The following is a 17,601-nucleotide window of genomic DNA, read 5'->3' as shown; positions in this document are numbered from 1 at the left end:
CCTTGTATTTCATTGCCCTTCAAGAATTTTTTTTTTTTTTTTTTTGTAATGCATCACCAATTTTCCAAGTGGTCTTAGTTTACTTACCCCTCCAAATGTAAGGTTATGGATGTGTGATTGTTAACCTACAACCAGCAGGACACAATACTCAGATAATTCTGAATATGTTTTGGAATGAAACAGATGAAATTCACAGTACAGCAGAACTAAGAGATTCAAATGCAGTTTTTAAATCAACATTTGTGTTGAAATATTATCTGTTATTTTTACAGACCGAAATATTATCAGTCGTGTGGCAAAACAGTGTGTGGCATTCCTGTAGGGAATCTTGAGGATTCTGAAAATACCGAATGCAGCTGATTCTGTCTTTGCTCTGTCCAGGATGACAGAATTTTACGCTGCAGTCAAAGTCATGGTGCAGCTTGAGCTGGTGTAGCCATGTGAGCCCTTTTTAAAAATCCAAATCAACTGAACTAGGAAGTTGTTCATCACTCTTTCTATAGAAGTTTTTCCTTACTTCTGTTCATTTCCCTTGCCCTTCTTTGTGTTCCTGTTTCTACTGTGACCTTGCTATGAATTAACCACTTCTGCAGCCTTGGTTTAGTATGGAGATATTATGCCACTCTATATATATGTAAAAGCATAGATTAATGTTAATATACTTTAAAATATATTATAAAATGCAAATTATATCAAATAAATAATTATAAAATGGCATATTCTCCTAGTATTTAATTTGTATTCTGCACACTGAGGTGATGCTTTCAGAGAATTATTAATAAAGGCTCCAAGGTCTCTTTCCTCATGATAGCAAACTTAAATTCCATCACTGTGTATATATCTTTCATGTTTGTTTCCCCTATGATCATGCTTTGCATTTTTCAACACTGAGTTTAATTTGCTGGTTTTCACCTTGTAATGTCAGTTGGCCTTATAGGAGCAGGCAGGATATATGAAAAACTCCTCAAGGTGCATAGGAAGTATTGGTCAGACTCTTCTGCTACAGCAGTGTAGCACTGTGATTAATTTAACATGGATTTTCAGCTCTGCTTTTCCAGAACTGGGAACAGAGGATGCCAGGAGCTGCAATTGACACCAGGAAAACACAGGTTATTGCAGCATTGATAGTCAGTCATTGTGCCCATGTAATTTTACCAGTCCTTATAAGAATTTGTGGTCAGCTTCTGAGAGATGCTGTTTTCCATTCCTAAAAATATATTGTCTTATGTTTTCGTAAATCTTATGCTTGCTGGAAGTAGCAGTGAATTAATACTACAGTATTTCTAAAATAGATTTTCAGTATTTGAGATCTTCAAGTGAATATTCACAATGTCCTGCCCAGCTTTTTTTGCAGGTTTACAATTCCGTTTCTCAGAGTTTCAAAAAGACCAGGTTAAGGCAGGTGCTCCAAGAACCCTGTGTAATCTTTGCACAGACTTGTTCCCCTTAGGGGACAAGGAAAAGGGTGTTTTGAAGCCCTGCATGTATTCTTCCTGCCTGAATGTCAAGTGACAGATCAGAACACACTATCATGAGCTTTCCATAAAAGCTCTTGCCTTTGTGACTGCCTGCCAGCTACCTACACAGTGCAGCTGTCTTCTGCTTTCTTAACTACCTACTGACTGAAGGGAATGGCAGGCAATCAGCAGGGTGTATAGGTGTTTTTGGGGAAGGCTTTTTAGGGGCTTGTCTCATAAATATCACAGTCTGGCTACCTACAAGTCCAGCTTTGTATTTTGTTATAATAGCAGAAGAAATGCCTGAGAAAGTTTCAAGAGTGCTGGCTCCAAGTGCATATGTGATTCTTTAGACTGCTGACAAAGAAGGATGCAGTGATGCAAACAAAGTGGTATGTGACAGCATACCATTGTGTCACCTGTTTCTTTTAAGTCATTGATAAATAAATGTTAGCTTCTACTGAAAAGGCATTTTGGTCAGTCTGCAGAAGCCTGGGAAGTAATGGTTTCTCTCAGGTTTGACAAACAGTGAGGACCAGACTGTCCAAAATCAGGAAGTTTACGAAGTTCTACAAATTATTTACCTCCATTGCAAATGCGGACTTCTGTATCAAACCTTAGCTAAATTTGATAGTTACCAAGAGTCTGTATGTCTCACTGGAAGAATAGCCTCTGTGAGAAGCAGCTTCTCAAATGTCCCAGTTACTGCATACCTCCTCCATTTTTGCACCTTTTGTCATGATGGGCTTAGATGAACAGAACAAATCCCAAGATATATTTTAAGTGGCCTGTGTTTGTTTCAGCATTGTATTAGAAAGAACATTCACACAGACTTCTGTGTGTCTTGCACATGGGTACTGGATTTGTGGCCCCATAAGACAGGCTTATAAGATATTGTTCCAAATAACTCAAAGAATTTGAGCTACAGAGATGCCATTTGGATTTTCTTCTCGTTGTTTTAACTGTTGTCATGTAGAAGGTTGTCCCTATTTTTTATGTATTCACAGCTTCCCACTGTGTTGGACAGAAACTCACCAGGTGCTGACCTGAAGGCTTGGGGGAGGGTGCTGTCTAATGTCTCCCAAGCAGTGCAAAAGGTAAGTGGTCTAATAATAGATTACATCACTTTTCTACATAGCTCATAGTCCTTTTTCTTCTTTGTTGTTTTTACGTTCCAGTTACCCGCTTTACCAGAAAGAAAATAGACTTGTTGGGGGAGAGCTGATTCCTTAGAAAAAATCATTCTTCTCTCATTACAAAATAAATGTAGATGTAAACATTGGCAATTCTGAAGTGTATTCTTTTCTTCAGAAAAGATATGAAAGTACAAGAACTGAAAATGGTGCCTGTGACCAGGGCAGAGGAGAGGAGAGGATGAGGTTCTGACTGCATTTACCATCTGGGCACAACTGCGACCTCACCAAATACTTATTTGCTTTGAGGGCTGCAATTAACCAAGTCTTGTCTTACTGCAGCTGGCCAGGAAGCCAAGTGTTCAGGACCTTCTGAGGGTTCTGCAACAATTTCTACAAGATGGAAGGCCAGAATCCTTAGGCCACTTGGTGAGTTCCCTGTCAGATCTTTTCTGTGGCTATCCAGAAGGAGGTGGATCCAGAGTGCTTTCCTTCAACTGGTATGAAGATAACAACTACAAAGCTTTCCTGGGGATTGACTCAACAAGGAAGAAATCTGGTTATCTTTATGATAATACAACCAGTAAGTTTTCCCACCAAACCATTAAGAAACTCTTGACAGGTGCACCTTATGTTCAAGTACTAGCATAGAATGTTGCTTTTATAAATAACCTTTTAAAGCAGTTGATTTAGGAAATTAGAGCCAGGTGAAATTATTTTACTCCATACTTCCTTCATAGCTGGAAGCAGAGAAGCCCAGGACTTGACAACTGACAGAAATACCCGTTTGTTTTTAATATGGGGGCATAATCATAGGCATGATCATAATTAAGACTGTTCTTCTGTTTCATCTTTTAATATATGCTACTGATATCACGAAGAACAAGGTGTTCCTGAAAAAGGTTCAGGAAAAGACAACATGGCATTCTGGAATTACTTTTCTCCAAAGTATTTTTCTAAACTTTATTTTTTCTCCTAACTTGTTTGATGGCCTCTGGCACAGGAATTTAACAATGTCTCCTTTCCAATAATAGTCAGTTTGATACATGGTGGCTGTTATCTTCCTGCATAAAAGTGCATCTATTTTGTAGCAGTAATGTTCTACAGCATGATTACATTTTATATAGAAAATATTTCAACTTACCAATTTTTGTGGCTTTTATTTCCTTACTGTTTATTTCCTCCTATTGTAAAAGAATATTACAAAGAAGAACCAATTTTTTACCATTTGTTATTTTGTCCTTTTATTATGTCCCCTTCTGTTTGCTAGTTAGTTTTTCTCTACACTGAGCTCACCAGCAGTTTTTTCTGCACTACCATTCATTTTATAGCTGGTAGTTCTGTGTCCCTTCTGCTATGATAAATATGATTGCATGGTGACAAAGTACAGATGGACACTTTGCTTACAGAGACTCCTACCTTTCACTGTTTGTGTTAATATTTGGCTCTACTTATGTCTAAGACTTCCAAAGAGGCCCAGTACTCCATCTCTTCAACAAGGAAACAAATTAATTGAATCCTGCCCAAGTAAACTAATTACTTCATAGTGCAGGGGTAAGATAAAAATATTTACATTAAAATGTTTAATTTTAAGTTATTGTAGGATCCAGTTCTGAACTGTTCCGGAGTTCAACATCTAAGCCCACAGGATCAGCTTTGTATTAGTATCAGCTACAATACAAAGGGGCTAAGTCATTTGGAGTAAAGCAAATAAAGCTCAAACTGCTCAGTCAGTTCTGAGCTGTCTTGTTTCCTTCCATTTGAAATACCATGTAAATAACAGCAAATTTTAAATGGCTATGTTTGCTTTTCCATAGCATATTTTACAACTCTAATGTCTACTTAATAGTCTTTCTGTCCATTCAGTCATTGTACTCCTGCATTGCAGAATGTGCTTTACCTCATTCAGATCCAAACTGTCTGTACTGCCACTAAAAAGCCCTGCAGGATGTTATGTGTGATAGGATTTTAGTAGGGTTACATCAAGACTCTCTTTCTTTCTGTCTTTAGCACCCTTTTGTAATGCATTGATCCAGAACTTGGAATCAAACCCTTTAACCAAAATAGCCTGGCATGCTGTGAAGCCCCTGCTGATGGGAAAAATTCTCTTTGCTCCTGATGCACCTTCTGTACGGGAAATTGTAAAAAATGTAAGTTCTGAAATACAAAAGGGTATATTTCTAAAAAACTGTATCCCAGGAAACATCTTTTGAAAAACAGTCACCAGTCACAGTCAGCTTAATCAGATTTTCTTCTCAAAACTCCATTTGTTCTGATTATCCTCAGAGGAAGGACAGGTACTCTGTTTAAAAAACAGGAGACAGGTCTTCACTGATTCACCCTATCTTGGTCCATGCTGCATGGTTTTTCCAGCTCACCCAAGCAGCTTTTTGTTGGCATGATTCCACATTTACACTAGTAAGCATAATAATATTTATTTTACAGAGGTAGGAACGTGAGCAGATCTGTGCCAGTAAATATTTAAGTGGAGCAACTGTGAGACTTAGATAAGCTTATTGAGAACTAACACTGAGATATTGCAAACCAATAGCAACATCATGTTTTATTATTTTATCTTTTGAATGCATAAAGAATTTTTACTTCATTGAAATAGGATGGAACCTGGACTCTTCAGCAAAATGCTTGAAGTTGGGTGAAATTAATCTGACCAGTTAAATCAAGGTTGCATATGACCCAGGTTTTGTCCACCTCATAACCAGCAATTCCCTACTCTAGAGATCTGTACAAGGCACAGAACTACTGCTCAGATTTCACACAGAAAAACATCAGATTTACAGCAGCTCATCATTTCAGGTCTTAATAGCATAGCTATGGGAGTATCTGTCTTTTCCAGTTGCCTTCCATTCATTCATCTACTCACATCATCATTTTTCTTTTTAGTTCTTAATGGAGAGAGATAGTCAAGGCGAACATTCTAAATAATTCTACTGATAATCTGAGTATTTAAAGGAATTGAAATTAACTAGGCTTAATGTACAATTGTTTTTTCCATTACATATACCACAGAATTTTATCCTAAGTGAATTTGATTCTGGCTGGATTTTACAGATTCTTTTTCTGATGGTTATTAAAATTTCTGCTATTTGAACAAGTTGGATAAGTTTTGAAGGTAAAAACTACAGCTGTCTAAGTTAGAGGTTCCCCTCTCACCAAATCCTGGATAGATCATAAATTCAGTCTATCTCCTTAGATTTCTAACTTTCTTTTCTGCTGGTTTTTTTAATCAGGCAAACTTCACTTTTGAGGAGCTTGAACGCCTCCAACTGTTGACCAAAGCTTGGGAGGAAGTAGGACCTCAGCTGTGGTACTTCTTTCAAAACAGCCTACAAATGAACATGATCCGTGTATGTTATAACTTATCAAAGATCCTCAGTAAGAGCAGCCTTTCACCATCTTCTATTTTTATTAATGGAGAAGACAAATAATTTGAAAGGTTTGGCCAGAAGCATAGCTTTTGCAGCAAGAAAACTGTGGCCTTTAAGGCTGTTGGCTGCTGGGCTTGGTTTGAAGGCAAGTCATAAATGCATTACAGCATCCCTGTGGCAAAGCCTTAGATCCTGGCAGTCAAGAATCTGACTAATGATGTCTTAATAAAGGCAGCAATTGCTGCTTCCCTGCCTCCCCAAAATGTCTTTCAAGAACAGACAACTTTATTTTCTTGAATTCTGTATAGGCAAAGAAGGCAGTAGGATCGTATTTTTTCTGGGCTGGACAGAAATTTATTTTGGGAAATTGCTTGCTTCTGTATCATTCAGATTTGACTTTGATCAACTGTAATTACTACCTGTAGTTAAAGTTTATAAAGCAGTTCGTACTAGAAAAAACATTTGGTTACCTAATTTTTCTATATTGTATTAGACATTTATAACATTTATCCTCTTGCTTATAGGGAAATAATGCAATAAATAGTCAAGGAAAAATTTCTTTTCATCCATTCTTCAGATCACACATCCGGTTATGCAATAACCCATTTGTAAAATTGATTCTTTAGGATACCCTTTTGTCCTTGTTCATGTGTTGAAAGAGTAATGGAAATGGAAACCTTTCTAGCTAAATAGGGCATGGAAAGACAATCATTGTGGCAAAGCTGTCATATTTTTCTTCAGGACTCTCTGAAGCACCCTACAGTAAGGGACTTCCTGAACAGCCAGATGGGTGCGGAAGGCTTCACCGCAGAACAAATCATCAACTTTCTGCACAATGGATCTTCAGGGAGCCGGGAGAAGGGAATGCTGGACTTTGACTGGCGGAACATCTTCAGCGCTGTAGACCAAGTTCTGCGATTGCTCAGTCAGTTTTTGGAGGTAAATTTAGCCCTGCCCCTTCAGGGAATAGTTGTAGAGGAGATCTTAAAACCAGTTAGGCAGTACTGGGGTCTTTGGTAACGGACAAGAAAGTTAAAATCATAAAATATTTGTTTGTTTCAAGTTGAATCTCATTATCAAAACCATGTATTTAGAATAATACAGTGGCACAAGTACATGAATACTTATTATTAAAAAAAGTTCAATTTGATGGTCTTCAAATGCTTTATTCAAAATGCTGGTTGAATTAATACATTTCAATGCTGAGAGGCAGAAAGTGAATGCAAAACTTCAAAGAATTGGTTTTTTGTAAGTATTGATAACCAACAGGCCTCTGATTTCAGCAAGGTCAGGAGCAGAGGAACAAACAGTTCTTTGGTAAGTCCCCTTGCAGCTTTTTAAGCACCTGATCAAAATTCCACTGGAACTGATGAGGGAGTTACCACTTGTTCTGTGGTCACTTCTGACAAGGTGTCTGTCTCTTTCCTGCAATCTACCTCTTTTTTCTAGCAAGTTGTTTTCAGTGGTGCCTTCTGAGGATTTTTGAGAGAAAATTGGTACCAGTTATAGGCAACAAGACTAAGCCTAACTCCTAATTTCAATCCAGATCAGTCGAAAGGACCATTTGTCCCTATCAAGATGGCAGGAACTGAAAGTTTATCTGCCTTCCTACAGCTAGTACAAGAAGGAACAATAAAGGCTTTGCACAAAGGTCTGCTGATTCATTTAATGATCTTTTTGTATCATGTTAGCAGAATTATTTCTTGTCAAACTGAGCGAAAAATATTGTGTGCAGCAGGTCAGTGCTGGAACATCAGTAATATCAGAGCAGTTACTGTACCTGGTAATAGATCTTTGTGTCCTAATGTTCTTTGTAATGAGCTTATTCTTTAAAGTCTGCTGTTTACACGGAGTTGTAAGCACTTGAGAATGCTTTCCCACTGTGCCAGACACAATGGCAACAAATAGCTCCCTTTGGGGAATAGCCTGGTAATGTGCAATAAGAACAGTGTATTGCCAGCACCTGTCTTTGGCAACTCCAGGTCTCTGCTGCAAACTGTGATGCAGCTGAGAGTCCCACAAATTATGCAGTGGCTGCTCCTCCTCACTACCCCAAGAATTACCTGTTCTTTCCTTTGGTTACCTTAGGCCACAGAACAACTAAACTGTTAGTGAGAGCTACGCAGTCATTCTTTATGTTTATTATTCTCTGGTTTTCTCTTCCAAACCTGTTCTTATTATTTTGATTTTGGTTTTCCCATTTTCATTGGACCATTTAAAATTGATAAATAATTACTGTGAGTAGATTTGAAATAAATTTCCCCAAGTAGTTGATAAATTAATTTTGATATAGTGAGATTTATGAGGACACAAACTGAGTTCAAATTCACTGGGAGCAAGATAAGACTAGGTGGAGCATACAGCCTTTGTTTTGAATGCAATTCATGTTAAGAGAAATAAATTCTAGCTTTGGCTCTTAGATTACTGTATAAAATGTTTTCTTGCTTTCAAACTGTGTGAATTATTGCAATGCTGCCATTCTGCCCTATGTTCTTACACAAGCTTTGATTTCACTCTACTCATGGAGAAGATCTATAAGTGTTTGTGTTTTGAACACTTGCAGCTTCCTTTACTGGACTCCTGGATAAGAGCCTGTGCTGCTCCTCAGCCCACTCCAGGCACGGTCTGTTCTGCAGTGAAAACCTAGACAAGTCCAGTTGATGTCAGTATCATTTGCCAGTATCATTCTCACCGATTCCCCTCGAGAACTGTCTGAGTTCTTCTGCAGCTGAAATAAATATCTTGAAAATAATTCCTCCTGATAAAGAAACAACAAATAACCCTCCAGACCCTGCAAAGACACAGTTCCACAGGAGGGGTTTGTTTTGCACGTGCTGCCACTTTTGCAAGAACTAAACTGAATTCCTAAATTCAGTTAACACCATGTAGGATAAATGTATCCCAAAAAATTAATGCAACATGAGCCATTGGTCTGATTTTATTTCTCTTCTGACACGCAAAGTTTCCTGCCTTATTTTGCTTTCTGATATGAAATTCTACATATTTTAGTTTTCTGAAGCAAAAGGGAAAGTGAACACCTACAAACACTAGGAAGAATAAAGCCACAAAGTAGTGTTATCAATTTAAGCAGTGTTCTGTTGTGATTTAAAAAATATATTTTCATTTAGATCCCATTAAGGCTGTGGTAGTACAAGTTTTAAGGGAAACAGAGCATGATTTCTCACAGGGAAAGGTAAAGTAAAGGAGTCTTTAAGATTAAATAACAAGTACCAGTATGAGCCCTTTGATGTAGACCAATTTTTAATTATTGGCTTGCAAGAAATGATCGAGGAGATGAGATAAGATCAAACAAGTAAGCCTGTTGGAATTTTATGAAGCAAAGGAATTCAATAAGTATCTTTCCAGTCAATCAGGGTTTGAATACTTCTACTCTCTGTTAATATTTTGCCAATTCTGAGGGGCAGAAGCTAAATATATGAACAGAAATCTGTAATTTTACAGACAACTAATGCTAGAGTTTGTAGCATTCACATCTTTGTTTTACACTGCTTGCTAAGTAGGACCTAAATGGAGGAACATGAAGAACTTAGGTTTTGATGAATTTTTGTCTTGTATATGCATTGATAAGAATACAGTTTGTAGTAATGGCAGAGACTAAGAAAGAATACTTTTTTTTTTGTCAATAAAAATGACATGTTAACTGAAGTCAGCAGGTAAATCACGCGTCAGAATTCAGCAGGGACATAATATGACCAGTTAGATAAATCAATTACTTGCCTGGTGTTACATAGGAATAAATATTGAATTACCTAAGAGACATTTAAATTTATGCTCTGACTTTTCCTAGTGCTTCACTTGACAAAGTGCTTTTCATCTGAAGTCCACAGCCAATGTTCTTTTCTTACAGATCAGTCCTTTAGCTGTCTAGTATTCACTCAGGCACTTCCTGGGCTGAAGAAGGGAGGAGAGAGTCAACTTTTAATAGTTTCATAAAGCTGAAAATAACAACAGTTTCAGTTGAATCTACTTTCCTTTTCTGTTTTCAACCACCGGTGTTTGCTTTAATATATACCTCTTAGTATTTTAATCCCATGCAAATTTTCTCTTTGTAATTATTTGTAGTGTTTGACCTTGGATAAATTTGAAGGTTATCTTGATGAAAATCAGCTGACTCGTCAAGCCCTTTATCTGCTGGAGGAAAACAAATTATGGGCTGCTGTGGTTTTTTCAGACTTAGAACCTACAGCCAGCAGTCTCCCACCACATGTGACATACAAAATCCGAATGGACATAGACGCAGTGGAGAAAACAAACAAAATCAAAGACAGGTATTTACCTGATAGTGATTTCTCAGTTCTTGCCTGCCATAACATAAATATGAGAGACGTAAGGGTGTTGGAACCTGTGCTGGATACATATGTAAAACCCAGCTGTATTTGTTAATAGTTACTGTGCAGTGCAGCGCAGAATCCATCTCTGGTTACCAGGGATCAACATAAATGGTATCACTCTTGTGACAAGCCAAGCAAGTGGGTAGGTGCAAAAATACAAGGCACAGGGATGATTCTGCTCAGAATCTGTTCAGTAACCTGCTTCAGTTTATAGATGGCCCCACCATTGGGAAAGACAGACAAGGAAGTCCTGCATGGATTGTGACTGTTCCTCCTCAACTCCCCACCAAATAGACTCACTTAAAGGAATATCATTTCTCAGGACTGTCTACAAAAGAATTTAATGGTGTCTGGTAGTTGCAATTCCAAATACAGCTATTTCTATTCTAGAACAGTTATTCTGCTATGGGACTAATTTATGTACATTTTAGGCCAAAATTGCTATTCCAAGTCAGTGCAGAGAAAATAAAAGGAAAAAAAAAGAGCCTTCCACTTTCTCAAGCAATATGGTGTGATAGACCGAAGTCTAGAAAAGACAACTCCAGGCAGTGTCCCTACAATTTCACTGGCTATGATTAATTAATCAATTTGCCCCACAACCCTTCCCTAAAATCACTGCTTACCCAAATGTTTTCCATGTGAATCTTCTTTTGAGGTACTGGGATCCTGGTCCAAGAGCTGATCCTGTTGATGATTTACGTTATATCTGGGGAGGCTTTGCATATCTCCAGGACATGATTGAGCATGGGATTATAAAGACCCAGACCAGCACTGAAGTGCCATTGGGAATTTATCTGCAGCAAATGCCATATCCATGTTTTGTGGATGATGTGTGAGTAAAAGCAGTTTGTCTTAATTCTATTTAATACTTGGATTGCTGGATGCTTTAAGATTCTCAAGCACCAGAATTAAACCTAAGTTATGAATGCCCTGAGGTATAAATGCAAGAGTAATTGAGACACAACTGAATTAATTTGGTTTTTTCCTTATCCTGTCATAACCCAGGCTCCAGAAGCCCCCTTTGCCAAGATTCTACCCCTAATCCCAATCCTGGCCTTTGTTTCATTCAGTGTCCAGGCCTAAAATGAACTCAGTACACTAGCCCCTTAAAAGCAGCAGTTTTCTTCCAATTTTCTTCCCAGTTCACGGTGTGCCTCCTCCAGTGCTGCAGTCTGTGATACTGCAGCTGTTGTGGTATACTTTTCACTCAAAAAAAAAAGGCATTAGAGAAATCTTCCCATAGTTCTGTCAGTGTGCTCTGTGCAGGCAAATGCTACAACTTCTGATAAAAGCAAATTGCAGACACAGAGATTGACCTGTCATTCCCATCACTCATTATGTGTTGGTCTGACAAAACATCACCCTGTCTAGTTCTTCTCCACTGAGAGTATTGCAGAAGCAGAAACCACATCTGTGCAAGAGTTCTCTGAAGCCTGCAATAGCCACATGCAGTTCAGGGCTGGTATCCAAATTCAGTGATGGCCTCTGCAGAGGTCCTGTTTAAGTGAGGCAAGTGCACCCTCATGGTAACCGGTAGGCTGTGCTGTGCACGGCCTAGTGCTGGTTACATGTATTCATCCACAGGCAAAACTCAGCATGCCCCAGGCCATATCACAAAAGCATGGGTTCATTTCTCCAGACCAGATTACTTTTCAGGAGTTTTTGGTGAAAAAGTGAAGATTTTCCCTTTGTTTTGAAACTGATGTAGCTTTGATAGCATATGTCAAAAACATAGTTCTATAGGGCTCAGACTTAGGAATCTGAAGACTTTTTGCTCCTTGCCTTTAAACAATCAACATTGGATTCCCCAAACCCCATAATACATAGCAGTGCTAATTAGTAGTATTAAACAGCTCACATAAGGATGAACAAGTACCCTGGGAGCCTGAATAATAAAACCATTCATATCAATCCTAACTAGGGAGAGGGAGATGTATTCCCTCATCTTCTTCACCAGATAACTCCCCCGGCACAGCAAGGCCATCAGTGCCAGGGAGACATTGTTTATGTTGACATGTTCCCAAACTCAGCAAAATGAAGAGATAAACAGAGCAGCTGACAAGCTGTGTCCTGCACAGGACCTTGTTAGTAACTCTTGTAGCTATAGCATGCTTCATAGAAAACTGCCTCTGGCTCGGCCCGCATTACGTGCCAAGGGCTGTGGTGAGCTGGCCATGACTGGATGCCAGGTGCCCACCAAGCCTCTCTATCACCCTCTTCCTCAGCAAGAAGGGAGAAGAAATTAGGATAGAAAACAACTCATAGGTCAAGATAAGGCTCTTTACTAAAGCTAAATCAAAAAATAACCCAAAGATTCATTCACTATTTCCTATCCAGCAGTGTCCAGCTGCTTCCTGGAAAACAGGGATTCAGCATGCATAGCAGTTGCTTTGGAAGACAGGTGTTGTAAATATCAAATAGTCCTCCACTTTCTCCTCCTTTTCCTTAGATTTTATATCTGAGCAGACGCAATATGGAATATCTCTTTGGTCAGTTTGGATCAACTGTACTGGTTGTGTCCCCTCCCAAGATTCTGCTCACCCCCTTGCCTAGTGGTGAAGTGGGAATACTGGAGAGACAGCTCAGATGCTGTGCCAGCACTACTCAGCAGTAGGCAAAGCACTGGTGTATTCTCAACACCTTTCTAGCTATCCATGCAAAGCCCAGCACTGTGAGGGCTGCTATGGGGAAAGTTAACTCTGTCTCAGCTAGATCCAATACCTTGTCTCATGGTTTGTATGAATTTCAGCAGCTTTGCTGGCAGCATATGATGCTTTTAATGACTAATTTGTTTATTTCTTTTGTCAGTGAATCTTTGGAGAAGAAAGACATTGACACTTTAAGACATAAAGTGTCACTCACTTTAACATATGTCTTAATACATATTGTTAACTTTAACATATGTCTTAAAATATTCTTTCTAGATCATAGTAAAAGCGTTATGGAAATTCCAGTGATTTTCATAAGGCACCAAATATTTTGTAGTCTTCTGTAACCCTTAGAACCTCTTTGTAAAATAGAAATAACGTTCATCTGACTCATGGGAATGCAGAAACCATTACTTTATTAATATTTAGGATGCTCGTGAGGTTTACTAGTGACATGCTATTGATGTTTGGACTGAGTATTTACAGTTCTGTATTTAATTAAGTCATTCTTCCCCACTCCTTTCCCTTTTCATTTTTGTGTTTCATCTACTATTTCTCTGTTTTATCTAAATTTAATTTATTCCTTCTTGCTTTGGTAGCTTCATGATCACCTTAAACCGCGCCTTTCCCATCTTCATGGTGCTAGCTTGGATATATTCAGTCTCCATGACTGTGAAGAGTATAGTGCTGGAGAAAGAAATGCGTCTGAAAGAGGCCATGAAGAACAGGGGTGTAACCAACGGCGTGATTTGGTGCACTTGGTTCCTAGACAGCTTTTCCATGATGGCTGTGAGCACATTCCTCCTCACAGCTCTGATTATGGTAAGGATTGCTGCTCTCAAACTCTTGTGTTTGCACTCCTGATACCAGTTTGCTGTTGAGAAAGAATAGCGGCCATTGACAGGGAGATGTGAATGGTGGAGGCCTGTTCTGATCACAGCACGTAGCAGACACATTCTTCTAAGCAGACCTCATAACAGCATCAGCACTTGGCAGAGACAGAACAATAAATGCACTAGTAAAGATTTATTGTGGGATTACTCACAGAAAATACATCAGGCTGGTTACTCTGTATATTGTATTTTCTGTAGGCAGATGCAGATCTCCCAATAAATAATAAGTGTTGTTTTAAATCAAAGAGATAATAACTTGCAGAATTTTTACTTGTAATTCACTACCTGTCATTAATTTTTAATATCCACTCCTTGTCTGCTTAGAAACTGTGCAGCTATTTCAGTGGAAAAAGAGACTGCAAGAACAGAACTTTCTTGAAAACCTAAAAGAGATCCACCTTTTGCTCCAGTGATTCAGAATTACTGTACTTTTTGTAACTTTTCAGGACAGTTTGGATGTTGTCTCTGAGGACTACCTTTTGTCTCCACTACCTGAGAACCAAGCTTTATATTGAGAGCTTGCTGCTATGTTTTATCATATGAATGTATAGCATTTTGATAAGGAAGAATGCCCTTGCATCTTTTCTGATGTGGGGAGCTGGTATTGGTATAAATACATAGCTAAGGTTCAAGCTGCTCTGTCTCACCAGCATGTCCTGATGAGTTGTTGTAGTTCCTGGTGTTTCCATTGCAGCTTGAGTGGATAGAGAAAGCTCACTTTATTTGCTACACTGGTTTAATTAAAAATCAGGAGGTAATTAATATCAGAGAGGAATGTGCTTGTACCTGTAATTCACTTTGTTTCCCATATTTCACTATGCCAGTGTGAGGCACCTTTGTAAATACATTCTTATGAGACATTGCATCCCTGTTGGTAGAGAAATCAGTCTCTAAGGCCCAGTGGGATGTTGCAACCATGCAGAGACCTATTTATAGCCTGAAAGACCTATTTGAGCATTATATAAATTGACCTAATAAATGGGCCTCAACGTTGGTTTTAAAGGCTATCTAGATAATTGGTAGAAGTCCCTGTTCTTCTTGAGATAGAGAGCATTTAATCCACAAAATCTCTAGTGAAGAAAGGTCAATAAAAGTTCACCCAGTGGGTCAGTTAATACACGAGGATCTCTGAGAAACTACACTTGGATTCCTCAGATGTGATATGCTTCTGTTTGAAAAACATCCAGGTGCAGAAGATTTATAATTTGCCTGTGGTTTTATTGTGGGTTTTTTTTAAAGATGAGTTTTGTAACACTTCCTTACACTGTCTTTTCTGTACATCAAGCAAGTGGATTGAGGGGATGGTGTGAAGAGATAAATGAAAGTTTATTGTAATATTTCAAATAGTATTATTAAAAATGCCTGAGTTTCCAAGGGGGCAGATCTTGCTTGGAATAATTTACTTGTTAAGACTGGGACAGAATGTCTGTTTTCAGTCAGTTATGAATTTTGTTCATTCTGTTGCACTAACCTGAAGTCACAATCCAAGAGCAGGAATAAAGTTAGATAAAGGATTTGTTATTGTAATGACCTCAGTTGTTGAAACTAATACCTGGGACAGTTAGAAGTCATATTAGGTAAGAAAGACTGGCTTATTATTCTTTACCTGTTACATGTCAATAGCAATTCTGACCTTTGCTGCTAGCAGAAAGCAGCAAGACTTGTAATTTTTTCTGTTTTCCTTTTGCTTGCAGCATGGACAAGTGCTACATTATAGCAATCCACTTCTGTTCTTTCTATTCCTACTGACATTCACCACAGCCACCATAATGCAGTGTTTCTTGTTCAGCACCTTCTTCTCCAAGGCAAATCTGGCAGCTGCCTGCAGTGGAGTCATCTACTTCACCTTGTACCTGCCCCACATTGTCTGCTTTGTCTGGCAAGACCGTCTGACTGTTAATCTGAAGATCCTAGCAGTAAGCCTTTCACTGGTTCCATGGCATCTCTGCTCCCCTTCTCACAGTCCATATGTGAATCACAAAGCATTGCACACCTCTTCCTCTTGACTTTTTTGACTCAGGGAGGGGCACCTCTAAATCTCTTTTAAATAATTAAGGTTTGCAGGTGTGGAAGCCTTTAGCTGGCCTAGTTCAAGAGCTATCTTCATAGCTTTTAGAAAATCCAATAAAATTTGTTTTATGTTTTGAATTCCAGTAAATTAGCATACTAAAATGTTTTAAATGTTTTGAATATTTCCTCGTAAGTTAAATCTAACTTCTGGTGTGTTTAATAAATATGAAGGCAGTTCACAAAATGAGAACAGTTATCTTTCTCATGTGCTATAACCTACTTAACACCCTATGTCTAAGCATAAGAAGCCTCAGGTTCACATTCCTTCTTTACCTGAACCATAAAACTAGGAAGTGAACCCCAGTTCCAAAGGTCTGAGAAATACCTTTCATCTAAGGACTTGTAGACATTCTCCAGGCAGTGCTTCCTGGAAAAGTGGTTCTCTTCCATTTTAGGTAAGATTCTTAACAAGTCAGGAGAGCTGGAAATGTCTTGCTGTTTTTTGAGATGGAACCATGATCTTATAAAATTATTCAGATTGATTTTCTGTTGCACAATGAGTCAGGAAGGAGAGTGGATGTTTTGAGTCTAGTCTCCCCATTTTTACCAAGCATTCTAACAGCATAAGTAAAGGAACTGGCTTCTCTTCTTGCACTAGGAAATATAAGGAAAAATAAGGAAAAAGAAAACTAAACACTTCCAAAGCTGTATATAGTTATAAACTAACTATAAATACTGGTTTATTAATTTGTTGTGTTAGAATCCGCTAGCAGACGTGACAGGGGAAGCAGTTGTAGTTTTCTGTATCCTGATCAACTGGTATACTTTGTGTCATGTTACTTATAGTGGCCCTGCCTCATACACTCAGGAAATACTTTGTTTCACCTAGATAATCAAAGGTGTACACTGTAAACTTAGAGATGCACCTATAGTATTTTCCAAACAGACATTAATGAAGGAAAAAAAACAATCTGTGAGAGTTTCCTAGTAGTTAAAGAAAGTACAGTCAAGGTTGAATTCAGTCTCTTATAGATAAATACTGCTTAGAATTGCAGAAAATTAAACATTACAGGCCAATATAAAAGTGAAGCATCTTTTCTCATGTCATTTGTTATGCAAGTTTTAAAGTCCAGTCCCTAAAAGTCAGAGGTTATTTTGGTTTGTTTTGAGTTTTTTGTTTTCTTCTTGTGGTGGGTTTTTTGTTTGCTTATTTGTTTTGGGGTTTTTTTTGCAAAGTGTCCCCTTGTCAGGGCTGAATATCTCTTTTCCTTTATTCCAGAGTTTGCTTTCTCAAGTAGCTTTTGGGTTCGGTACGGAATACTTGTCACGCTATGAAGAACAAGGTCTTGGCCTACAGTGGGGTAACATCAGAACCAGTCCCTTGGAAGGAGATGAATATAGTTTTCTTTTTTCCATTAACATGATGATTTTTGATGCTTTCCTCTATGGGATACTTTCTTGGTATCTCGATAACGTTTTCCCAGGTACGCCAGTTTCTTATTCATACAAAGCAGTGGTAGTTGCTGTAGCCTGTGTTAGACTGATCAGTCTCTGTGTATTTCAGCGACAGAAACAGCGTGTTTGACCTTGTAGACTATGAATCTTATCCAGTTTAGCACTACTGGCTTATTAAGGACTTCCACTTTTCTCTCTTTCTTTTTTCTCTCTCCTATTTTATTTGTGAAAAGAATGAAGAAGGAAGATTAAAAGGAGGATGTGATT

The 17,601-nt window shown here is 38.4% G+C and overlaps 1 protein-coding gene across 1 annotated transcript in view; it reads left to right on the top strand.

Moving 5' to 3' along the window:
* ABCA4 (ATP binding cassette subfamily A member 4) overlaps positions 1-17,601 on the top strand; it is a 61,491-nt gene that overhangs the window by 12,707 nt on the left and 31,183 nt on the right. The window contains exons 7-16 of the mRNA XM_059854269.1: positions 2,465-2,554; positions 2,933-3,173; positions 4,601-4,740; positions 5,839-5,955; positions 6,718-6,915; positions 10,060-10,265; positions 10,984-11,160; positions 13,576-13,798; positions 15,564-15,785; positions 17,159-17,363. Coding sequence (XP_059710252.1) covers positions 2,465-2,554; positions 2,933-3,173; positions 4,601-4,740; positions 5,839-5,955; positions 6,718-6,915; positions 10,060-10,265; positions 10,984-11,160; positions 13,576-13,798; positions 15,564-15,785; positions 17,159-17,363 — 1,819 coding nt within the window. The remainder of the gene's footprint in view (positions 1-2,464; positions 2,555-2,932; positions 3,174-4,600; positions 4,741-5,838; positions 5,956-6,717; positions 6,916-10,059; positions 10,266-10,983; positions 11,161-13,575; positions 13,799-15,563; positions 15,786-17,158; positions 17,364-17,601) is intronic.

This window comes from Haemorhous mexicanus, chromosome 9 (assembly GCF_027477595.1).
Source record: "Haemorhous mexicanus isolate bHaeMex1 chromosome 9, bHaeMex1.pri, whole genome shotgun sequence".
NCBI lineage: Eukaryota > Metazoa > Chordata > Aves > Passeriformes > Fringillidae > Haemorhous > Haemorhous mexicanus.
The sequence above is the reverse complement of the archived record's forward strand: the minus strand, read 5'-3'. Positions and strand labels throughout refer to the sequence as shown.